Source organism: Podarcis cretensis (genome assembly GCF_951804945.1).
Source record: "Podarcis cretensis genome assembly, chromosome: 7".
NCBI classification, from domain to species: domain Eukaryota; kingdom Metazoa; phylum Chordata; class Lepidosauria; order Squamata; family Lacertidae; genus Podarcis; species Podarcis cretensis.
Genome location: NC_137176.1, coordinates 38,012,102 through 38,038,033, shown reverse-complemented (window position 1 = coordinate 38,038,033; position 25,932 = coordinate 38,012,102). Strand labels below are relative to the sequence as shown.

Here is a 25,932-nt window from a genome sequence, read left to right as displayed (position 1 = left end):
GGTTCTTCCTGGCATTTGTGCTGTGCATGTAGGTCAGGGTTTGGAATGGGTTAAATGGCTGTGTACCTTCTGTTGCTGTATATTGGTGGTATGGTGCCTTCCAGGGGTTATTGGACTACACCTCCCATGATCCCTGGCCATACTGGCTGTGGATGGTGAGAGTTTGAGTCCAACCATATATGGAAAATATCATATTGGCTATCTTCTGCATGTCAGCTTGTGAATTTCCTGCATGCCTAATCAGGAAGCACTGGGAACAATGTTGTGATTGGTGGTTGGGAGACGAATTTCTTAGGAACTCTGTGATGCTATTTTGTCAATTCTTTGTTCCTATTGCCATTATTGTCTATTTTCCTCCTAGGAGTGGAGGGATCCCAGCTACTTATGCCATTATAATCTCCATGGTAGTGACAGCCATGTTAACTGGACTATTAAGATTTTCCTGTTAAATCTAGTTTTGTCATTTTGAGGCAGTTATATTTTCTTCATTTTGAGGACAGTTAGTTTCTTAATTGTGAAACTTCTAATTTCAGGAAAGGATACTTTCTCCCCTCCTTCTCCGTTGCCCTTTTAACTGAATGCCATGCTATCTTGGAGTACTGTGTCAGGGCTGTCAAAAACAAAGGTCACACTTTTTAGACTTGAATTCCCAGAATGGGCACATTATTTACGCCACAGCTGTGAAACGACTCGCTCTGGAGTAGTTCCATTTAAAGCCTACAGTCCTATTGAAATCAGCAAGCACTGGAACTAAGCAACAGCTACATGTTTCAGAATAATGGATCTCAAGGCTGCAGTCTTGTTAAAAGTATTACGTTTTTCAAAGAGAGTCAAAATTTGCCTCTCTCATTGATGAGCATCCTGTGCTAATAGGAGAGACTTGTACGTACACACCGATAGACTTTCTGTTCCATAGTGGCTGTGCAACTGTCCTCTTAAGAACCAGATAATCCTTCCTTAGATGTTTAGACATTATTGGTATGACCATGTTTTGCTTTGAGAATGTTACCAAAATAATTAGCTAACAATGTAACAATGTCCCTATAGCCTTTTAAAACAATAAGTTGTATTCAACATGTTACTAGTTGCATTAGAATAAATTTCTACGTGTTTTTATGTACATAGGAAACTAATAACCATCCATTCTTTTTCTCCCTTTCTCTCTTTTTTTAGATAGCCATACAGCAGATGAGCTAAATCGTTTTATTTAGAATTGTACTCTACACAATCTTCATTAAGAATGGATGTTGAAAAAAATCAGAAGAACGATGAAGGTGATGAGAATGTACAAAATGAATTAGTAGAAGAAGCTGCTAGAAACGTGTTAGCTGAAAAAGCTCACAGCGACTCTTTCTCTACCTCAAAAATAGACACATTTTCAGCTGAAGGACAGAAAACCCCGGGGGAAAAACATGAAGAGTGCGCCACAGCCAAACGACCATTATCCAAATCAGCAGTTGAAGACTGTATGGCAACAAACATAGTTGAAAACGAACCTGTCTCAAAAAGATTAAAGCTTACTGTTGTACAACATGCTGAAGAGAATGAAGGCAAACTATCGAATGCCACAACGTGTGAAGGTAGTGTTGATGGGACAAGTAATACAACAGATGAAACTATAAAAGACGAAGCTATAAGTGCCTGTCAAAGTAGTGATGCTTTATGCGTGCAGCATGATTTCAAGTCTGAGGACAATAGTACACAGGAAATACATGTGGAAAATGAGCATACCCAAGTTGACCAAACACCCCTTCCAGAATGCACATCTTCTTTTCAAAACGATGAAGCCAGTGTTAGCTGTGCAACCAGCAGTGTTGAAAACATTTCTAAGTGCAAACCTCATGAGGAGACTTTTTCTACTTACCCAGATTTAGAAAAGCATATTCAAGAAAGCCACCTTCAGCATTCCGAACAACAGGTCAACCTACATTGTACTGATAAATCGGAATGCACTCCATCTTTACAAACACATAGCAAGCCGACCGCTGGACAGTTTAGATTGTATTTTTGCAATCTCTGTGGTTTTCAGTCTTTCGAGAAAGATCTTCTACAAGCTCATTTCCTTGGCAAGACGCACCTCCGCCGGCAAAATCTTGCTGCCCGGGGAGGATTTGTCAAGATACTAACGAAAAAGCCGTTTCATAAAAAACAGCAGTACCTAGTCAAGCAAAAGAATGTGCAAGCAAAATCTGCACTTAATAAACCAAAAATAAGGAATGCAGGTTCAAATCCACTAAAAACTTCAAGCAATAAGCTGAAGAAGTTTAAAACATGCCACCAACTTTTTGTTGAAATGGTGTCATCAAAAAATATTTCTGCAGAAACCACAGAGAACACTACCAATGAAGAAGTGCTTTTCTCCAGTGTGGGTGGAAATGGTGATGCCCATTCTGAAAAGCTAGAAGTGTCAGGGCCCTCCAAATGTAATCCAGATGTATCAGAACCTGCTGAAGGTAGTCAAGAGACAATTAGCAGTTCAAACACCACAGGAATACTTGATAGATTTCCCCATAACAGAAATATCTTCTCCCGAAGAATAACTTTCAAGCAAAGTGGCTCTTTCAGATTAAACCAGCAAATTAAAAAACGCTATAATCTTTTGGGAATAGGTAAGAGAAACAGGCCTGACTCCACCTTAAAGCACAGCATCAGGACAGACTTCAGTCAATGCGATACATCGCAGGTGCACCTAAAAGTTTTAGAAACTGAAGAGGATTTGTGCAAAGCTGACACAGGAACACTATCACTTGGTCCAGATGGAGCCAATGCGTGCTCTTCTATCACCTTGGAACTTGATAATTCTCCAAAGAAAGCTGTTGAGGCCCAGAAGGGTCTACATCCTTGTACTCATTGTGGATGTACTTTGCCAAACACAGGTTTGGAATTGGATGTTGACAGAGATAAAGCAGAAGAGCTGAAATTCCAGTGTCAGACATGTGGCTATTCTTGTGGAACCAAGGAAGACTTTCAACTGCACCACCAAAAAAACAACCATTTCACAGGTGATTCCAAGATAAATTGCCCTCAGTGTTCATTTTTTGCCCTGAATGAGGTAAGCTTTGGGGAGCACATGCGTGATGAGCATGGCATGTCCCACTGCTGTGTTACCTGCCATTTGTATTTTCTAAATGAAGAAGAAGTAGCAGTTCATAACACAACTGAACAACATATAAGTTTATCAGCTCAAGGAAATGCGGTTCGCCCACTTAGCAATGCGACTCAGCAAACAGCAGCTTGCACTTTAGTGGAGACAAGTGTTCTTCTAAAGGTTGCAGAAGAAATGCCCAAGCCCTTGGTGATACATCCTGCTAATGAGTTCAAGGAGTCTGTCCTGAGCAGAACTCAGTTTCAGTGTAAAAAATGTTTTTATAAAACAAGGTCTTCCTCAGTTCTTACCAGGCACATAAAACTTCGGCATGCTCAGGAATATCATTTCCTTTGCAAAGCATGCAACCTCTACTCATTAAGCAAAGAAGGAATGGAAAAACACATCAAGAGAAGTAAACACCTTGAAAATGCCAGAAAAAATAATATTGGCTTACGCTTTGAGGAATGTATTGAAAGGGTATGTGTAGGTGGAAGTGATGGTAAAAAAGCAACAGAGCCTTCTACTTATGGCAGTTTAAAGACTGTATCGGAAAATGAAAACGTGCCGTTACCCTTCTGTACATTGGAGAATGTATCGATAAACAAGGAACTGTTTCCATCGGGTGAAATGCTGAAATGCAGTGAGCTGGTTCTGGGTAGCGGGCAAAAGAGAGGAAGGCCGAAAGGCACCATTTCTCGGACATGCCCTCATTGTGGCTTATTGGCTTCCAGTGTTACAAACCTGACGGTTCACATTCGACGAAAGCATAGCCACCAGTACAGCTATTTATGTAAAGTATGCAATTACTATACTGTAACGAAAGGTGATATGGAACGTCATTGTGCTACAAAGAAGCATAAAGGCCGTTTGGAAGCCAATGGGAAGCAAAACATAGAGATTATAGTGTGCCCAGAGGGAGGTAATGTTGAAGCCAGTAGCAAGAAGATAAATAGTCCAGGAGGCATGAATGAACTTGTTGACCATGGCAGTTCACCCTTGGACAATGCTGCTTTGGAAAGCCAGGGAAATGATCAGGGCAATGCTATACAAGTACAAGGTGAAAATGTGCCTCAGCTTTCTGAACTGGGTAGAGACCAGAACCCTTCAGAAATAAAGCAGCATATAATTGCAGAACTAGGTAATGTTAACCAAGCTAGGGACTCGTTGGCTCAAACAAGATCGTTAAACACAAATGATAACAAGTGTGCTCATTGCAGCTTTGTTGCACATTCATTTTCTTCTCTGGAAGTACATATCAAACGCAAGCACACTAAAGAATTTGAATACTATTGCATGGCCTGCGACTATTATGCGGTTACTCGCCGAGAGATGATTAGGCATGCAGCAACAGAGAAGCATAAAATAAAAAGGCAATCTTATGTATGCAACACCTCTGGAGAGGAGACAGATGTGGCCAATACTGGCAAGGAGCAGCAACCCACAGATGAAATTCAGATCATCCTGGATGGAACAAAATACCAAAACACCGTTGAGGAGAGATGTCTGGATGTGCAGGTCACTCAGAAAGTGAAGAAAGCCCTTAATTATTTGGTTTCGGAAGATGGTGCCCCTTCAGAGGTTCCCAAAGAAGGTTATGTTGCCGATACTGTAGATGTTGAGACAAATGATGGAGTTGACCAAGGCAGGGAAGAGGGAGCCAATGAAGAAGATGTTCCAAAAGCTGTAGTTGAGGTTCATGAGGTGTTCACACCTAAAGAAACAGTTCATTGTGTCCTGCAGGAAAATGTGGAAGATCAAAGAACAGTCACGTCAAATTTTAATTTTACCATAGAAACTGGAAGTAAAAACTTAGCTGTTAGCAAAGATTCTCCAGATATGAATTTGATCTCAAATAAGATGGAGGAAGACTCTGAAGGAGAACTTCAGAGTATTGCAGTAGCTGCTGAAGAAGTGAAAAATGAAGAAATTCAGTTGCCCATCATTTCAGAAACATGTTGCACACTAGAGCAACAAACTATTGATGAAAATATTGAAGGAACTATGAAAACTATACATAATTTACAGGAACAGAAAATGACCCAGCAGAGTTCTTCTATAGAGGAAGAAGGAACTCTGTCAGCTGAACAACATGAGGTCGAAGTATCATTAAACAATATTTGGGGTTCAGAGGTCTCAATAGTTGAAAGCGTTCAAGAAAGTAATGAGGCATCGGATGCTTTTGCCGGTGCTGAGGGCAGAGTGAAGGAGGAGATAGCAGTGCAAAATTGTGGCCAGTTTGATTCCTCTATAGTAAAATTAAAAAGCCATGAAGATGGTTGTGAGCCAATTGATCACATTGCTGATGGACAGAACCTGAGTGGGCTGAGAGCTTTGAAAGTGGATGTCCCACAAGGTGGTGGAAAGAAGAAGAAAGCAGAAGGGCAGCCGCTTGGCGAATCGACACGCATTCGCTGCGATGACTGTGGCTTTTTAGCAGACGGCTTGAGTGGCCTGAATGTTCACATAGCTATGAAACATCCTTCAAAAGAGAAACATTTCCATTGTTTACTGTGTGGAAAGTCGTTTTATACCGAAAGTAACCTGCACCAGCATTTAGCTAGTGCGGGCCACATGAGAAATGAACAAGCAAGTGTCGAAGAACTGCCGGAAGGGGGCGCCACCTTTAAATGTGTTAAGTGCACAGAGCCTTTTGATTCGGAGCAAAATTTATTTCTTCATATTAAAGAACAACATGAAGAGCTGCTCCGGGAAGTCAACAAATACATTGTTGAAGATACTGAGCAAATCAACCGAGAGAGAGAAGAAAATAAAGGCAATATTTGCAAATACTGCGGGAAGATGTGCAGAAGTAGCAATTCCATGGCCTTTCTGGCTCACATACGAACCCATACAGGTATGTATCAACAAATGGTGCAGGTAGTGCTTTGCAAATGGAAGTTGAGTTAAGGCCTTGCTACTCCTTGCTGCCGTTATTTTTTAAATCATGAATTACTCCAGAGTTTCAAATTTATATTAATCCCATGTACACTGCTTGTTTTCAGGAGTACTCTTTAGTAGCCAAGGAGCATGAATTTAAACACAATTTCTTGAAAGTTCTTGAGTGTGATCTTCTCTTTGTCACTACAATTCTTACAGATTATATCCCCTAGACTCATTATAATTCATTAATCAGATCTCAGCTTATTATCTGAATATGATTTGGAGAACATTTACCTTTCAAATAACTGTTTGCCTAATCTAGAGTTGCTTGCAAACTTGTTTCTAAAAAATAAAAATGGCCTCCATCTATACCTTCCCCCTCCTTCATTTCTCTAGACAGTTCTGATTAGTGTTGTGACAGTCAAACCATAAGGGAAAGCACTACCTAAGTGCTACTGATATGTTGAGGTGTGGAGAATGAGCCATCTGATCTGGCAGTACTGCAGGGGTAGGGAACCTTGGACCAGGGGACCCAGTGTGTTTTGGCTACAATCTTGCTAACACACACTTGTTGAATTTATGATTAAAATTAGTGATGGGAAATTCACTCCTACAGGATGGGAGGTGATGACCCTTTATGGCTCTTCCTTTGCCCAAAGCAGCAACCTGTTGACAAGTTGGTGGCAATGCTAGCTTAATGCTTAAAATAGTTTACTTTACCTGGTTTGGATTCAGAAACCACCATTCACATTTAATGGTTGAATGGCGGGTATTTGTTGCTGCATTGCTGTGTAGAGAATGTTGATTTTTGAAAACAAGCATGTATGGTTATCATGGGATTGCAGTTTGGCCATCATTTTAGAAGGCAGTAGTAGAGGCAACGCAGCACCTGTGAAATTTGGGCCTGGTGATTTAGACTCTGTGCTGTGCCACATGTTCCATTCTCTTTTTATGTTTTATATTAAGTGGAAAAATTTAAAACAACACTTTTGTCGAAAATGCATAAGCTGCAGTTCTAAATTTATGTAAAAATTCACTGCTATGTTTCTATAAACCTGCCATACATTCTTTATTTTAAATAGACAGCTTTTCTAAATCACTGAGCTCTGCTTAGACAAGTGGTGTCTCTCTGGGTTGAATTTATGAGTGGATTTGAATAATAAATTCACATTTCAATGAACATATTTTCATTAAAACTGTAAGGTTTATTTTACTGTACTTTTAAATAATGGCTTATTATAGAAGCTATAGTTTAAATTCATGCAGTAGTTGAAACTTAGTGCTCAGTTACTAGAAAGAAAATGAAAAGGTAAGAGATGCAAAATATTATAAAAGAATATTAATATTCTTTGGTGTAATCCTGAAATAGTTTTTGTTTCCATAGAAGAAAGCAAAGCTGAGGCTGAGCTATGTACTTAAGATTCAGTTGCAAAAAGCTGGCATCTTCAGGTGTCTTCTTGTAACTAAAGTATTAATTCTTGCAAACCATCAGTATCATCAGCTTAGGAATCCCAGCCTTCTTTTAGCAAGCCAATTCTATACTTGTGCGGATCGTTTCAGGAAATGTTTTTTTTTTAAAAAAAATTGAATTTGGTGATGAGTTTTTCGATGGCACAGACTGTTCACATGGTCAGAACAGTTTTTATAAGCCCTTTATATGCCCTCTTAAGGCAGATAAAATGGAATAAAACTACAGGGAAGATGCTAATGGAGCTCTCTTTAGAATTCTTTATGCAACTGTCTGGTCAAGACATGTTGCTTATAATTGATGTGTCCATTACTTGAATTCTCTTGTAATTATAGTCAATAAGTCTTGTAAATGTGTTAAAGCTCACTAAAAGCATACAAATTCAAGAACAGAGTAAGGCTAATAATTTAAAATAATCAATGTAGGCATTTCAGCACTTAATTTCCCTTGTGTGTTGATAGCTGATCATTCTTAATCCATTAAGATTTATTTAGTCGTTTACAATGCAAAATAGGTTTGCACTGGTCACTTGTGCCATTTGAAAATGTCCACCAGGTTAAGTGCAGAATGTAGTCCATTAGTCTTCCTTGACTATATGTATTAATTGCATTTAAAATCAAGTTAATGTGGATGTGAAAGTGAGGTAACTATCAATATATGACAAAGCAACCCTACTTACATAAGTTACATCATTGATTGTAACATTTAGTAAAAGTTAGCACACTTTTTAACATCTTGTGCATGTCTTATCAATGAGTGTATTTTTATTCTGCTTTGCATTAGATGTGAATGTGCCGCAAAGGAACCTTTTTTTGGGTGACAACACATATCTACCATTTCATTTTGCAAATAATTTTGGGGGAGGAAGAGTTACGGAAGAGGTTTTAATCTATTCTCTTTCTCACTGCACCTTTAAAATGAATTGCTTTTCTGATAACTTTGCTTATGCACATAAAATAGTAATGCTGGTATTTTTATTAATAGTTAACTGGAAGAGGTTTTTCCTCCTCCAATTCCTGGTTTCTTCCCCTTCTTCATATTTTCTGATTTACTGAATGTTTTATGCAATGTTTCTTCCCATCTTCGGCACAATAAAAGCAGTTCTATAAAGAAATAAATGGGTTTTGGACGCCAAGATTGAGAGGCCAAGGAAGAGCACCACAATGTATGCTCCTGCAGGCCAAGGGGAAGGAGCTAACCAACAGCAGAAGCAGATGCTGGGTTCATCTGCATTTAGTATAACAGCTTCACAGTGCAATCCAATATGTCTATGTATAAGTATGACCCATTGAATTCAGTAGGCCATACTTTCAGGCAGGTGATTATGGGTTTGCAGCTTTGCGAAGCCACCATCCTACATATGTCTTCTCAGAGGTGAAGCCCATTGAGTTCAATGGGATTTATATCTAGGAAAGCATGTGTAGGATTGCTTCTTTACATGCCATTATTTAAAGTGTTTCTCTCTCAAAATCTCCCCTCCCCCTCACCAATAACTAGTGATTCCAAATAGTGGGAAATAAAGAGAGTTTCCTTTCCCTGATTCCAAAGCTTCTCACGTAGCAAAGGGGGAGGTTATACAATGTAGTGGATAACAAGCAAGTCCATCACACTTTGACAAGTGAAAATGAGGAAGTGTCAAGAAAAACAACAGAAAGGTTAGAGGTAGAGGACTTTTCAACTTCTTGCATGCCTAATTAGCAGCCTGAATTCTGAAAATATATATTCACCTATCTCTGTGCTTTCCTTGCTTATGATTTCAGTGGGAGTCACAAATGTTAGGGTTAATCATGTGCTTGGCAGAGATACTAATGTGCTCAAGACTCAGTGTTCCAGTATTCATGTGCTTAAATGCTTAAACCACTGTGTGTGTTTTTTGGTGGTTTTTTTTTGGCATTCTGGTAGTTGTACAGGACTATTGGAGACCTGAGAAATCTCTTGTTATGAAGATCTCTTCTGAATGATCACCAAACGAATTTCAAAATATTAATGCAACATTACTATTATTTTGTAATTTCCCAGAACATTTCAGTTTTACCATACAGTGGGGATGTGTTGAGGGGGAAGAAAGACGTTGCAGGGAAACTGGTAGCAAACATAGATTTAATAATCTGTGACACTGAATTGTAAGTGGCATTCAGAGTTAATGCTTATTTAAAAATCTAAGCAGGGTTTCGATGGAGACTTAACTAGTGCTGTATACTTAAACACACTAAGAAACATTGAGAAATGAGGGAGGAAAATGCTTACATGGGCCCTACCTACCTTTCATACTCTCTGTACTCCAGGCTACATAGAACAGCCATTCAGTTGAGACTTCAAATGTTCTTAAAACATTCCCTTAATCCCTTTATTTAGGGATCCTTCTTGCATTATTTCAGTGGTCTGGGAACAGCTTGAACATGGTGAGATTTCACTTGCCTATGAAAACATCTGTACTTACAAGCACATGGGTAAAGCCAGTCTTGTGGATCTTTTCCCACCAGTTGTTGCCCAGATAGGACAATATCAGCTGGCTGATGGAAGTTCCAGTCCAGCAACATCTGAAGGACCATAGCTGCCCTACCCTGGCTGTACAGAGACAACTGTCTGACAACGATCAAAGCAGAAAGGGATCTTGCTATGGGGAAATTGTTCCCATGTTGCTGACATGATGCAAGAAGGGATCCTTAATCTCTGGGTTGGCTAATCTATCTCTGCTGCTCAGTGGTGCTAGGACAGTGGTTCTGAGATGAGAGCTGTACGAAGTAATTTGTCTTCATCAAGATCTGGACTTCACTCTTCCATTTCCATCTCCCTTTTCATAAGCTTTAAGTAACACCATTGATTCTGAAGATAATTTACAGCTAAAGACCTTTGCAGAGTTATGATCGAATAGCAACAAAATGTAGTCTTCCTGGACTACAAAATTATGACAGCAGATGAAATTATTATTAAATATTGTTATTATTCAATTTGTAGCCCCATTTATATGCTATGAGCAACTGCACTTTGGGTGAAGCCATCAAGGTTTTGGATTGTGAATATGTGGCCTAAATGGGAATCGTCTCTCTTAAAATAAGGGCCACATCAGATATTGAAACATTATTCATTCTGTGGGAAAAAGTGAGAGGTCTTAAAGCTATACAGTGGCACCTTGGGTTACAGACTCTGCTAACCCAGAAATAATACCTTGGGTTAAGAACTTTGCTTCAGGATGAGAAAAGAAATTGCGCCGCAGTGGCACGGCAGCAGCAGGAGGCCCCATTAGCTAAAGTGGTGCTTCAGGTTAAGAACAGTTTCAGGTTAAGAATGGACCTCCGGAACGAATTAAGTACGTAACCAGAGGTACCACTGTAGATAGTAAATGGCATAGTAGTCATGGAAAAGTCAAAACTGGGGAGATGTGTGCTTCACTATGTTTACTTTGGTTGTTTGTGCGTTTAGTTTTTCAGTTGCTCAAACTTTTAAAAGGAAAGATAGAACTGAAGCCATTTTGTAAAAACTCTTCTCAAAGGTGGGTTATAAAATAAGTGTGATCCTTTAACGAAATGTTATGTTTGTAATTCAGCTGGGATTTGACTTTTACCAGTTATTAGCTGGAAATTCCATTAAGAGAAATGGTAACTCCCAATTTGTAGAACTTACTTAGCATCCATTTATTTGCTAATCGGTTATTTCCTGGTCTAATTTGATGCCTGTTTACAGTGTAAATAAAACAAAAGTGTAAGGAAGAGGACAGGAGAATAATGAACTTGGGAAGAAGGAAGCATAGAACATTTTGGCTACCATGGATTTGGCAAGGCTTTGTGGAGAAAGTTGATTTTGCTCAGGGACTTGAGATGGAGTTTTAGTCTTGATGTCATGAAAATAGGAGCAGGGAAGGAGGAAATGAGCACACCATAGATGAGCTTGCACAAATGAGCAGACAAACTTGAGGCAATGAACGAGGGAAGGCGGCCAAAAGGAGAGCGTTGTGAAAATGACCTATGAGATTGATGTAGAAAATGATAGTGATGCAGTGAGGATGCAGGAGGTGAAGGGTCATTATCGATCTGATTTTTTTAAAAAAACAACAACAACCCAACTCTTCAGCCAAAAAAAAAAAGACTCACAGAGTGGTTTACAGATTGATGAAAACAAGACAGTCCTTACCCCTGCAGCTTGCAGTATAAAAAGACATGACCCTAAAGAAAAATGGATTGAGATGGAGGGGGAAATAAGCAAACTCAGGTACCAGTTTTAAGCAAACTCAGGTACCAGTTCTTCTACGAAGCAGCTGGGATGGAAACATCGAGGAGAAGAGGAGCTGAAAGGTACCAGTCTTTCCACTGCATGGATGGGAATGTAACTGTATCCCGTCTCTCTCCTTCTCTTCTGTTGCCCTGAGGCAACAGCTGATGGAGGGAGGAGCCTGGCTTCTCAAGAACTGGCTTCTCAACATCTCTTATTTTCTGCTAAAAACTGAAACAAAAGGCAACATTTTAGTGGAAGGACTTTGAATTAATTTAAGAGGTAGGAAAGATATTGAAATTGCACTAATTGCCAAGGCATAGTTGGGAGTTTTAGCCATAGATAATAGACAGGGTAAGGAATGGAAGACATACAGTGGCAAAGCTCTATGGCGGGGATGGGCAAGCTTCAGCTCTCTGAGATCAACTTACATGTTTCTACTAGAAGGCTATGGACCAGGACCAGGTTCAAAATAGCAGCTCAGGATAGCTGGCATATACTAAGAACTGAGGGCATTATTAGCCCAGGACAAAAAGTCAACTTCTGGGGACGTAGCCAACTAATGTGTCCAGTCATGGATGCATTGCTCAGCACTGCTTTGGATACAACCAGTGCTATTTTTCTAGAAAAAGTGATGTCAGAACCTACTACCAACGCCTTCCTTGTTCTCTTATAATGGCACTGGTGGCCACCTGAGAGGTGCCAGAACTGGAAAAAAGGCTCTGGGTAGAACTCCTGGTTTTTCCCAAGTGTTCTTCGTTTCACCAGCCTAATTTAGGGCATGGGGTGGGGGGAGTCTTTTAGGCATTGCTGTGTTTAGATCGTTGGATGTCAAACTGATGATTTGTTGCAAATCATCAGAGATCAGCCTTCCCATCCCACCCCTGGTCTATGTGACAATTTACACTCTTAAAATAGCCTTGTTTGACATTTTTCTTGTGAGTAGTTGGCCCTGTACCACAAACCCATGCTGGAACTCCTCTCTGTTTCCAAAGCATTTTTTCATGTTGGGCAATTGGGGTTGTGGAATTGATTGTTAAAACCATTGCCAATATTTATTTATGTATTGAATTTCTATCCCATCTTTTCTCTGGTGTACATGGTTCCCCCCATTCCCATCTCTCCATTTTGTCCTCACAAAATCCTTGTGAGGTAGGTTAGGCTGAGAGATAGTGACTGGCCCAAGGTCACCCAGTGAGATTCATGGTTGAGTAGGGACTTGAACCCAGGTCTCCTAAGTAATAATATGACACTAGCCACTAAACTACACTGGCCTAGTTGCTAAAAAATGCACGAGACTTAACTATTAATAACCTGTAATTCAACATCTTTCAAATTACAGAATGATAATCATAACCCAGCATGTTGCTGTTGATGCTACAATCTTTGTTGGTAATGAAAAATCAATGTAACATTGCAAGGAATGATTCGCACACCGTCAAAATTGGTCCCAAACTTGTAAGTGTTTCAGAGCATAAAGGTTGAATGGGCCCAATAGTATTGCTGGAATTTTGACACTTAAAGAAGAACAGTGTGTGGTCAGAGCCCATGGAGCACCAGTGACAACAGAATTGGCACAAATTTAACATGTTTCCGTTGGGAAAAGAATCCAAATGAAAGTGGGGCTGAAGCAGCAGGATATTTTAGCTTTTTGAAATAAAATGGACATATAAATACGAATAGACTGCTTTACCATAGCCAGTCTTAGTCTTGGCATTATATATTACCTAATCAGTCTTTAAACTGGTGAGTTAGATCGTCAACTTCAACACTTTGTATTTAATGTGGAGGTAGACTGACTTTACTCAAATTTATTTTATTTTCATAGGTCCCTTTATAGAATGCAGTGTTGATACGGAATGCCGCTAAATTAATGGTTAATTCAGTTTTATCAGGATAATTTAAATAAACTGGAATTTTCCAGTTTGATTGATAGAATGTGATCGCTGTTAGCTGCAGACTCAACCTGCTTTTGACATTTAAACATATAAAGCTGACTAGATATAACCATTCAGGTGCTAAATATATTTTACATCTACTTCTAACAGTAGAAATGGAAGTATTAAGAGATCTGGCTTCATTGTCATTGAACTGTGAAATATTCAACCTTGTCTGCCCGTGCTTAGTACTGTTGACTTTTTTATTTCTGTTGGAAGATTAAAATTAAATGCTTCATTTTTCGTCAGCTTTTGGGAATTAAATTGAAATTTAAGACTCTGAATTTTTTTTTTAACCAAGATCCTCAATTTAAACAAAGTCTTCTTTGCAGATATTCTGTGTTCAAGGGCACAGCAGAAAGGTTCATTGATCAAGTATGATGTACTGTAACATTTTTCTTATCCGAGCTCTTTTATGTATATTTATTAAAGATCCCATATTTCATATTATGCTTAACTATATTGGAGGAAGTTCTTCACAAAACATATCCCAAATATAATATGAAGTATCTGCAAGCATATTGCACTTACTTTTAACTGCAATTCTGGGATTTATGGATATAGAGAGATCTGCTGGTCTTATAAAAGTTGGAAAGGGTCATGACATACTTTAAAATGATATGTTGCCACTTAATATCCCAGTACTGACACCTGCCTGGTTTAATGACTGCATTTTTGTGATAATATAATTGCCTCAATCTGATCAGAAAGTCAACTTCAGTTGCAGTGTGCTGTTTTACTTTTTTTTTCTTGGCCTGATTGTGTTGCAAAAGAACAAGCGAGTTCTGCTTTTTTGTGGGGTGGGGGTGGGGAAATCCTATAATTCTTTGGTCTGTTCTAGGCAGTTAAAGTTTGTTCTTGAAATAAATAATAGCCAAAATGTCAATACTTCTAGTTTTCAGAATAATCATAAATTCCTGACCATAAAACAGTCATAAAGGTGTAATATTTTATTCACTGTATATTCATACACCGCATGTCATTGCAACAGAAAGGCAATGAATCATTCTTTCGGTATTGTCAAAAAGGCAGGGGGAAAAAGCGTATGAGCAAGATAGGCTTAAAATATCAGTACTAAGGTTTAAATTTACTCCTTATCAGAGAGTGTAGCATATTCAAAATAGGTAATCTGCTCAAATATATTTAGCTTACAAATTGAACCTTTTTTAAAAGGTACACCAGTTCTTACCAAATGAAGCTGGTTGACTTTTGTGGAAATTGTGCGTGAGCAATCTTTCACTTAGCACCCTCTACATGAAGCACATCCACCCACAGGAAATTCCGTAGCTCGGGGTAAAGCATTTGCCTTGGATGCAGAAAGTCCTAGGTTCAATCCCTGCTATCTCCAAGTAGGACTGGGAGAGACCCATGCCAGTGATTGTAAACCAGTGTTTCCCAAACTTGGGTCTCCAGCTGTTTTTGGACTACAACTCCCATCATCCCTAGCGAGCAAGAACAGTGGTCAGGGATGATGGGGATTAGAGTCTGGAGACCCAAGTTTGGGAAACGCTGTTGTAAACAATACAGAACTAGATGGACCAGACTCGGTGTAGGCAGCTTTCTGTGCTCCTCAGATCATGACCATGCCTGGAAACAACAAGTGCATCTGAGAAAAACTCCAGATACACTGGGAAAGCAGGAATGGCTCTCACTCTTTTTGAAGTAATGGCCTTTAGCAACCCTTTACATTTTAAGAGTTAATACATGGGTGGCTCTGAGAAGCCCCATGTTTGACCATGGCATACAACATTCATGCAAAGTATGGAAGTTCCCAAACTCTCAGGTCACATAACCATTTTTAAAAGTTAACTTAAAATACTTCTTTATAGTATTTCAGAGATGGGGAACCTGTGACCCTCAAGATGTTATTGGACTTCAGCTCCCATCAGCTCCACCTAACATGACTAATGTTTAAGAATGATGGGAATTTTAGTCCGGCAACGTCTGAAGGGCCACAGGTTCCTCATCTCTGCTGTATCCAGTGGTTTACCTTCTGTTTCAGGCTCCTTGATCCAGCAGAGACTTCCCCTTGAAAAATGGGAAGGAAAAACTTTTTTCCCCAATTCATCCTCCCCCATGCAGTTCCTTGCAACACTTTCCGCATTGTTCCACAGTGTCTGGTCGACCTCTGAAGCTGTTTTGTGGGGCCACAGAGGTGCAGGGGGAATAAATAAAAATCACCCCTTTTTCTACAAATGGAAGCCTCCATTAAATCCAGGAGTGTTCCATCAGCAGAGGGACACCATTGGATACAAGCCATGGTAAAGAATGTTGCGAAAGCTTCTCTAGATGGTGAAACTCGAGGTTAACATGATCTGCAGTAGTCCATTTTTCTAGCCATTTCTAGGATGTAATGAATTATGATTTTGCTTTTGCAAGACCACTTTGAGTACAAGTGGAGGGGAAAGATCGCCTTGTCATGATACTTCCACCTTAACAAATGACCATGAGACCTGGCACAGTTCATCAGAAACCACTGCAGTATGAGTTCCATTGAAATGAACTAGAACAGGCTTCTGCTGGGTTGCAACCTGAGTTCTAGCCGCATTATAATGGGTGAAAACTATGGAAAAAGTTTTGTGGCCTCATTTTAAAGTTCCCCAAGTGTCTCATCTTCTAATTATCGATACCGTTTCTATAATAAGTGAGTGCTCATTAATGAAAACCCATTCTTGCTTAACTTTTGTGTTTGAACTTCGGGGAAGTATCTTTAATGAGAAATATGTGGCACGTACCCTAACGGTATCCCTGGAGTTATAAATGTATGCAATAGAAAAATTTCTTTTCAGGGCTAGGCAAGATTCTGAAACAGGTTAAATATTGGATATTAATTTTCACACCCACCCACTTAAAATTAAAAAATTAAAAAAATTAAAAGGCTATTTTCTTCACAAACTGTGATTTCTTTATCCAAGGGTAATATAATATTCTAATTCAACTCCTATCTTTATGCTAAATTTTACTTAGGATCAAAGCCGTTCAAATGCAAGATTTGCCACTTTGCAACAGCTCAACTAGGAGATGCCAGAAACCATGTCAAGAGGCACCTTGGGATGAGGGAATACAAGTGTCATGTCTGTGGGTGAGTAAATTGAAACCGTTCCTCCCTTGGTTAACCAGAGAGGAGTGTAGGCTATGCATTGTTTCAGCATTCAAAATGGGGATGTGAGCAAGAGGGGCTAAAATTATGCATGCATATCCTCCTTCCCATTGTTATGGTAAATTCCTTAAATACAGTTATGACATTCTTTTCCTACTTCTAATCCAGTACTGCAGATGAGCAATTTTATGGGCTACAAGGTCAATTTGAACCTGTAATCTGTAAATTGACTAAATTATAGGATGTTCATTCACATTGCCAGGGAGAACTGTAAATTCCTTTTTAAAGGCATGAAAAATAATATAGACTTCAATTTAGTATGTGTTTTGTGTATATGTGCACATACATGCATTTGTGCTATATATTGTTCTAGTTTGAGCTCAGTTAACAGATTATGGGCTCCCGTAGAGTTTTTGCACTGCAGGAGACACAGGAAAAGAAAACTTCCAAAGAATTGCGTATATTGCTGCACACGAGAGGAGTGTGTGTGTGTGTGTGTGTGTGTATGTATATAAAACCAGAGACATCTTGCATATGTTGTATTGCCTCAGAAAAACCTCTTCTTCCCTTTTCCCCTTGTAATGGCTATTCCGTCCAAAGGACCATTCGTAATGTTTAATTGTCCTTCAAATGTGTTGCATTTAATAGGGAGGCTCAGAGACTCTTTAATGCAAAACTAATTAATTTAGCAGAAATGTTTAAAAGGTTTTAAAATGCCACGGCATATATGGTACATCATAGGACATTCAGAGGTGGGTTTTAGTACCGCGCTTCTATTAAAAGTGTATTTTAATGTTATTATGCTAAAAGAATTAGCTAATATATGCTTCATATAAAAGCGCTTTCTTCAAAACAAGTTAAGTTGCTGCAGAAGCCTGATGACTAGTACGTAGAATGGCAGAGGTTCAGATGGATCACACAGTGCACGCCACTACAGAGAGGTGGGTGGGTAGGAATATTTTTCAGCCAGGTTTTAATCCCATCAACTCTTGCAATTAAACACGCCTTACAAACAAAGTGAGTGAAATGTTCAAAAACAAATTAGAATGCAACTCACCGGTTCACGTGCCTGCTATACAAATAAGTGCTGTTAGATTGGTAAGGGTGGTTTTATTTCCTGATGGGAGGAGTGGATCGCAAGCTGATGGCTGAATTGCTTTAAAACTCAGTGGAAGCAATTGTGAAAGTTATCCACTGTAAAATAACGGAGGAGGATCTTCCAGGCCTTTGGCTGTGAATGCCACCAGTGTACGCTACATTTTGGCAGCCGCCTGTCTTATAAATTACAACAATTCTGTGCGAAAGACGCTCTTGACTTACCTATAACTTTGGTCTGAAAATGAATAAATATGGATTCTGAGAAAAAGAACTTGAATTTGGCTCTGAGTAGCCAACTATACATTGTCTGTGGGTTAGTGGTGGTGGTTTGGCATTGACATACATTTTTTAGTGACTGATGCAGCCCTTGCAGTTAGTATCTTCATACATATTTGTGAGTGGGGAAGGGGGAGAGAAGTTGCTGGTTATGTTTGGTCATTTGAAAAAACAGGACACTTAAATCTGTCGTTTGTCAAAGTTCCTTTGAATGCCACAACCAGAGATTTCATCTCATTGTTCTTGTGTCATGTTACATAATTAACTTGTGATACTGTCAAGTTACTTGTTCATGTGGCAGCTAATGGAAAGAGAAATACACAAAAGTCTTCCTCATATAGGCCTTTTGTTCTGAACAGCTAAAATAATAAATTTTAATCTGATACAAATCAAAACTATTGGTACATAACCATGGCTGAATTGGTAAAGAAATGTCATCTGCCAAATTGTAATGAATTCAGAGGAGAATTCGAAGCAGGAAGGATGGTCAGTGCACTTTGAACTGTCAGCCAAATAATTAATATGCCAACCTTTTAGTGTGTGTGTAGCATAATACACTCTGCTATATTTCTGCCATGTTCACCAAAAAGATAGGGTATTATGTAGATTAAAAATAAAGTGGCAACATAAAATTGCTGGGATTGGCTATCAGGTTAGAGCATTGGTACATTAACACCACTGACAATGTCAATTCATTATCATTGATGGCTAAATAATCTTTGAAATGCTCAGTGGACCTATTAGTTCCTGAATATAAGCAGCTAGTGCTGCATTTCTTCATTAGCTTTAATTGCTATAAATTTACCTTTTTAAAAAATCATGTTTTAAAAGGTGAAGTGATCTTTCAGGAACATTAACTTGGTAATTTTGTCACAAACACAAGGTCCTGTACTATGTTTTCTTTTCTGCAGTAGTTAAAAATTCTACCCCGTGAATTTTAGATTCCAAACAACAAGCTTTCTATTAGGTGGAATGTTAACTTGTTTCCCCAATTGCTCCACAACCTGTTTGGGGTTTCTTTTTTTAAACAAGGTGAAATGTCAGTTCAAGGCTGTGGATAATTGTGGATGTAAGATATCCCTTGATTGCCTTGAATTTTTTATGAACTGGAAAGTGAAAACCCTTTGTAAAGTAATGCCAGTCTAAATGGTAAAAATGAACAGAAGATTTTATGTACTGTATCTTGTGTAGCACAGTCGACACAAAGGGGTGTGGGTGGAAAGACAGCAGTGTTTTTGCATGTTGCTTTTATTGTTTCAAATCGAAGTTTAATTTTTTCCAGCTGCACAGTAGAAATACTCTGCCATAGAAATTGGAAGCTACTAATCTTTCAGCATTTGAAATAAACCGTCTGCTACTCATTTCCTTATCGGCAGATGTGTGGTGATTGTTTTCCTTTGCATTATGTTCATGAATGGGAAATGCATCCCTTATTTGAGAAGGGATCTGTTTTCAGTGAGTATCCAACTGCTACCTATTTAAATTTAATTTTCAGAAGTCTGGCTATGAAGTTGTTCATGACACGAAAATTAAAAAATCTCACTGGTTTCCTAGCATTTACTTGTGTGTGTGAGGGTTTTTTTTGTTTTTGTTTTTTAAAAAAGCTTGCATAGTGGAATGTACTGAAAAGGCTTATCATGCACTTTTGAGATTTTATGCCTCAGGTACATGAAAAATGAATTGTTCAGCACTTCAGATTTTAAACAGAATTTATGAGCAACTTATCATTTAAAAATACATCTACTTTCCCCTTGCCTTTGCTTTTGGATATAGAGCTTTAAAAACACACACCTTACGTTAGAGTTATTTACCTTCCTTTCTGTTTTTCTTAAGTTGCTATGTATAAATAAAATGACTGCAGCAGAAATCAGTAGAAGGATTTTACGTCTCCAGAAATGTTAATCATTTGAAGTCAACCTATGTCCTTTTTCTGCATTCTTTCAATTACTTTAAAATGTATCTATTAAAATGTGACCACAGATCAAATTTCAAATCATAATTTGCAGTACACAGTTTCCCCTTCCTTAAAAAAGGGGTGTATTTAGTTTACTTTTTTGTTTTGTTTTCTTCTCCCACACATCATTTAGAGAAGTATTTTGAAACTTCATTTGAAGTTTGACCATGGCAATATTGCCAGTGCCTTGATCAATATGTGTTCGGTAGTTGTTATTTCAAAGAGGCATGAAAAGAAATGTGAAGTAAATTGAAGGGGTATGTCATATGTTAGTATTTTTTAAAATCAATGATATCTTTCATGGATTCAAAAGCTTCTTGTTGACAGTCTACAAATATTTGAAACTGAAGTTTTCCTATTGCTCCTTTTCTATGGTTTGCTAGCAGGGATTTATTTTGTCACATAAAAAAAATTATGTGTATATTGGGTTTTTAAAAATTAGTTCCTGATTATACGAACAGAGATACTTATTTCAGCACAGCAATAACTTGCGCTTCCAAAGTGCATCTGCTTAGTCTTCCCCTTAGAGAACAAAGAAGATTCATTCTTAAATGTATCATTACGAAGAGACGGAAATGTACTTTTGGTTTTTACATGCCTCTTAGTGTTGCTGCAAGTGAACTGTTTGTTCTGTGGCCAGATAAATCTTTAAATAGAAAGTTGAAACTTCAGTAGAACTATTTCTATGTGAGATTACCTATTTTTTGTGCATTAGAAGGGGATCTCTGTGTAGATGATTATAATGTCACTTTCTGACCTTTGCAGCTTGAATAATTGTAAATCATTGCTTCATAACGTGTCAGAGAATGTCTGTACTAGGCAATTAAATGGCAGAATATAATAGACCAAATTATTGCCTGTCATGTTTTCAACAACACAGTTAGTATTTGAGTTACACTTAATCATTACGTGCATTAGCAACTTCATTGGAATCCCGCTTCAGGCTGAGCATGAAATACATTACATTATTTAAACCTCTAATGGTAGAAGTCATTTATTTGTGTTGAAGTGTACAACATGCAGAGTTTCATAAAGCAAGGAACACTTGAGAGCTTAATTTATCCAAATCAAAGTCTAAAGGCAGATAAACACAAGTGGCAAAAATTAGTAATTTTTATAGGCTGGAAATATTTAAAAATACATGGTTGTGAGTAATTGTAGGCAGCAGGAATAAATTAAAATCACTATTTTTAGTTGTCTCTGAAAACTAAAGCTGTTGTGTGCTTAAATCATCACATACACCATGGTATTGCATTTTTTGACTGAACAATTAATTACAGCCATCATAACCACAGCTGTATCCAAATAAAACAATGCTTGCTTCTGCTGCTCAAATCATCAGAAATATCCGTACTGGAGAGGAAGCAACCCAAGATCCAATGATGTTTCAACCTGTGGGTGTGTGGTGACAAAGGAAAATACTGTACCAATAATGATATATTTCAGTGTCAAGTCACACTTTGATTTTAAAAATCTTTTAGAAATGCTCGGAAAACTATGCGTACAAAGATAGCATGTGAGCTGTAGACTGATTTTATTCCTTCTATACTCAGAGGAGATTTAAAGCGTGGGTTAGACTTGCCACATTTCAATTGTATTCCTACCCTTCCGTTACATATCACAATATGTTTTGCCCTTGCATACTTTTTTCATGGGGTTGTTTCTTGCTGCAGTTTCTAGTCACTTAGCTTTATAGCCCACCATATCCTCGAGGGCTCAGGGCAGCTGGTCATAAACTTTATTAAAAACTAGTTTTTAGTACCACAATTCAGCTGGAATACAGATAGATAAAAATACAATAGCTCAAATATTGCAATGAAATTTTAATAACTGGTGAGGTTTTCGTCAACAAGAGGTTTTCCAAATGTTTTCTGGCGATCTGTTGATAGTGCTGCTGGATGTTGGACAAGGACATGTTGGTACTTGAGAGTTTTCTGAGGGCTGGGCTTAAATTAATCAGTGTTTTGCTTTAACATGTAGCGAGGGGGGGGGGGGGCTAAAAGGTGTCAGAAAGGTCTTGCTATCGAATAGCTAGCAGTATGCTTCACTAGTTAGTGTCCAGTATGGCAAATGAAGCAGAAAAGTCAAGGCCAACTTTCAGTTGTAATACTGTATGAAAAACGTATTTTTATCCACCTGTACTTCAGTTGAGTTATGGCAGTGCTTTTGTTGGACTTGCTGAAGTGAAAAGATATGAAAAGTACATACTTAGCTGAATATATGTTTGTATTTGAGTTAGGGACACTACCGGTGATTTATACCTATACCTCTACTATATATAACCTAATGCAATGCACTTTCAAACTGCAATTATAAAGATACATGCAGCTATGTGATTGTGATATATTTGCCACGTAGAACAAGTACTGCTGCTTCTAGAGGTGTTTCATTTTATTATTATTTTTTCTGTGAATGGTTCTGGAAAAACAGGATACATTATTGGATCACAGAAGCATTTGCTGCAGGACATGTCCTGTGTTTAATAAAACTGAAATGATTGCGAATGTTGCATCCCACTTGGTTGCCATTGCTCTATAGAATTTATTATACTTAAGTGTGGTTATGTCCAATAGGATAAGATTTCTCATAGAGAAAAATGTATTGTCTATTCAACAGAATGAAATGCTGAGATGCATGTCTGAGTTGGTAACGATTCAGAGGCCTTTTTGCAGACTTGGCTGAATCTGGACTCCATTTTACATTGCAGTTCTTGTCTAGACATATATATATATATATATATATATATATATATATATATATATAAATACCAGATTTGATGATGAGACAGGGTTCTTGACAGGACTCTTGGCTAAAGAGTGTAAGACATTCTAGATAATATTTTCCTTAGGATCCTATTTAGAAGTTTATTTTCAAGGATCTAGATCTTAAATTTGTCATAATTGCCCCAAACAAAGGAGGCCAGAGACCACCACCAGTTGGCCTATCTTCTTTTAATAGATCTTCAAATTAGTTAAACTTCATTCCCGTTGGTTGTCTAAACCACTGAGCCTAGGGCTTGCCGATTGGAAGGTTCAAAATCCTGTGACGGGGTGAGCGCCTGTTGCTTGGTCCCAGGTCCTGCCAGCTTAGCAGTTCGAAAGCACGTCAGAGTGCAAGTAGATAAGCAGGTATCGCTCTGGCGGGAAGGTAAACGGCATTTCTGTGCACTGCTCTGGTTTCACCAGAAGCGGCTTAGTCATGCTGGCCACATGACCCGGAAAAACTGTCTGCGGACAAACATCAGCTCCCTCAGCCATTAAAGCGAGATGAGTGCCGGAACCCCAGAATTGTTTGCAACTGGACTTAACTGTCAGGGGTCCTTTACCTTTACCTTTTTTACATTCCATTTAGTTTCAATGGGAGCTTACTTCGTCTAAGCTATGTTCGTCAAAACATAGGTAAAATGTCTAGATTGACCATCCTGTGTACATTCAGCAATAAAATTGAAAGCTACCCATACCATCTAGTGTATGTATAGTGAATTCTGTCTACTTTGATTTGGGCTTTGCAAACACCCTTTTTGCCAGGGAGTAGAGCAGAAAGAGTTTGGTGTATTCCAATCCCTCTTCAGACCATTTTGCACTTCCCGTCTAGGTTGTATGAACACCAACTCTTGCCTGACTTTGTTAGACTGGTGGCAACAGCAGGACATTGTAGCTGGCAGCCTCTCAAATAGTACTGTGACAACAAATGTAGGAAAATGTAGTTTTGTCAGAATGCCTAAGACCCTTTTACAGATGCCCAACGTGGAAGCTAGAAGTCCTTTGGGTCCTAGGACCAGGACCAGCATTGCGTAGTGGAGGAAGGGAGACTTCCAATAAGACAGGTAAGTGGAATAGTGGCAGAGAGGAAGAAGTTTTTCTCCAGCTCACATTATAATTCAAGATGAAGAAGAGTTTATGGGGTCATAATGTTCACCTTGGATTGAAGTCATCAAGTTTCATATACCAAACCAGGCGATTATGACTTTGGGTGATATCTATACAGTGGTGCCTCGCAAGACGAAATTAATCCGTTCCGCGAGTCTCTTCATCTTGTGGTTTTTCCGTCTTGTGAAGCACGGCTATTAGCGGTTTAGCGGCTATTAGCGGCTATTAGCGGCTTAGCAGCTTAGAAAAAGGGGGGGAAGGGAAAAAACTCGCAAGAACTCGCAAGACGTTTCTTCTTGCGAAGCAAGCCCATAGGGATATTCGTCTTGCGAAGCACCTCAAAAGACGGAAAACTCTTTCGTCTAGCGAGTTTTTCGTCTTGCGAGGCATTCGTCTTGCGGGGCACCACTGTACCAAGCATATCTAGGTTGGTGGTGCCTTTCAAAATGAAGTTCCTGATGACCAAAAGGAATCAAAGATTATAAAGACAGAATGAAGAAGTGGGTCAAAACTAACCAGGTGAATTTCTTATGCATTTAGGTAGGGAAAATCAGATGCAGAACCAGAGGATGGATATACTTGGCTTCACAGCATTCATGTGAAAAGGATCTAGAGTTTTTAGTAAACCATAAGCTAAAACAATTCAGCATTGTGATGCAGCAGCAGCATCTGCTGCTGCTAAAAAGGCAAATGCAATTCTAGGTTTCATCAACAAAAATATTGTGCTCAGATCATGAGAAGGAATGGCATCACTCCATTCTGCTTTGGTCAGATTTCATCTAGAGTCTTGTGTCCAGTTCTAAAGCCATTTAAGAAGGACATTGACAAACTGGAATGAGTCCATAGGAAAGGAAGAAAAAATGTTGGGGGCGGAGGGGGGGCTGGAGACCAAGAACTGTGAGGAAACTTGAAGGAGTTGGGTATGTTTACCCTGAAGAATAAATAATTAAGAGATGATAATAATGAAGTTGGATTCGATGCCCTTTGTGATCACTTCCACTATGTGATTGAATGATTCCAACAAACTCTGTGTAACAGAATGGTTGACAGCATGCCACCACTGCGCCTCTGCTCCATTGTCTGATAAAACCTGAGGAAATAAGCTAAGCATGCATAAACTACTGAAAAGACATATAAGAATATACATGAATGCCTCACTTTTCCTAAAGGAGTGATTGCTTGCCTGATTTCACTGCAGCTGCTAAACAAACACGTGCTAAGCTTTTAGCTTAGTGTCACAGCATACACTTTGCATGCAGGATCAATTATTGGTCCGGATAGGGGGGGAAAACCCCATCTGAAGACCTGCTGCCAGTTAGTATAGACAATATAAAGCTAGATGGACCAAGGCAGTTTCCCAGGCTCCGCCGCTTGAATTATAGTATACAGCAGAAGAGAATAGTAAGATTCCATAGTCCTGATCCTATAAACTTGAGAACTTGTTTCCAATCTTCATTGACAGAGGAAGCAGCAGGATGCAGGGTTTAGTTGCTAACCATTTAGCCAATGCTCTCAAACACCACCTCCTGCCTCAGGGTTCTGGTCATGGTGGGTGGAAATAGACCTATACATGGAAGGCATAGACTAGAGCAAGAGAGTGAGATGCAGCAAGGCAGATGGGAACTAAGTTGCTAAAGGAAGGAATTTTTCAGTTCCTGCCCAGGACAGTTCCCAGATGGATCTGTTTTGTACTTCTTGACTTTTTCTCGGGCTTACATAGCCTGCCTATCTGCCCAGACCCAATAACCTGCAGGCATATGTATAGTGTCATTAGGAATCGGTGCGGCCCCCACCAGTTGTCTCCTGAGCTGTGCTCCACAAGTGAACAGATCAGCTCTGTTTAACCGGAGCAGAGAAAGAGGCGCTGAGCTCATGCTAAAAGAGTATTAGCTGTCTTTGAATCTCAAGCCATACATCTTTGTACAGAGTGGCGGACTGGCAGACCATATGCCCATCACTGCCTGTGTGATGCACAAGAGATAGATGCCTGTCCATCCACCTCTGTCTTTCTTGCTTTGCCATTGTTCATCCTCCCCTCTCTGCCTGCTGTGGG

The 25,932-nt window shown here is 39.0% G+C and overlaps 1 protein-coding gene across 1 annotated transcript in view; it reads left to right on the top strand.

Moving 5' to 3' along the window:
* The window catches only part of ZNF407 (zinc finger protein 407), a 347,724-nt gene that overhangs the window by 18,822 nt on the left and 302,970 nt on the right, over positions 1-25,932 (top strand). The window contains exons 2-3 of the mRNA XM_079983722.1: positions 1,174-5,942; positions 16,550-16,664. Of these exons, the coding sequence (XP_079839848.1) occupies positions 1,241-5,942; positions 16,550-16,664 (4,817 nt within the window). The 5' untranslated portion in view covers positions 1,174-1,240. The remainder of the gene's footprint in view (positions 1-1,173; positions 5,943-16,549; positions 16,665-25,932) is intronic.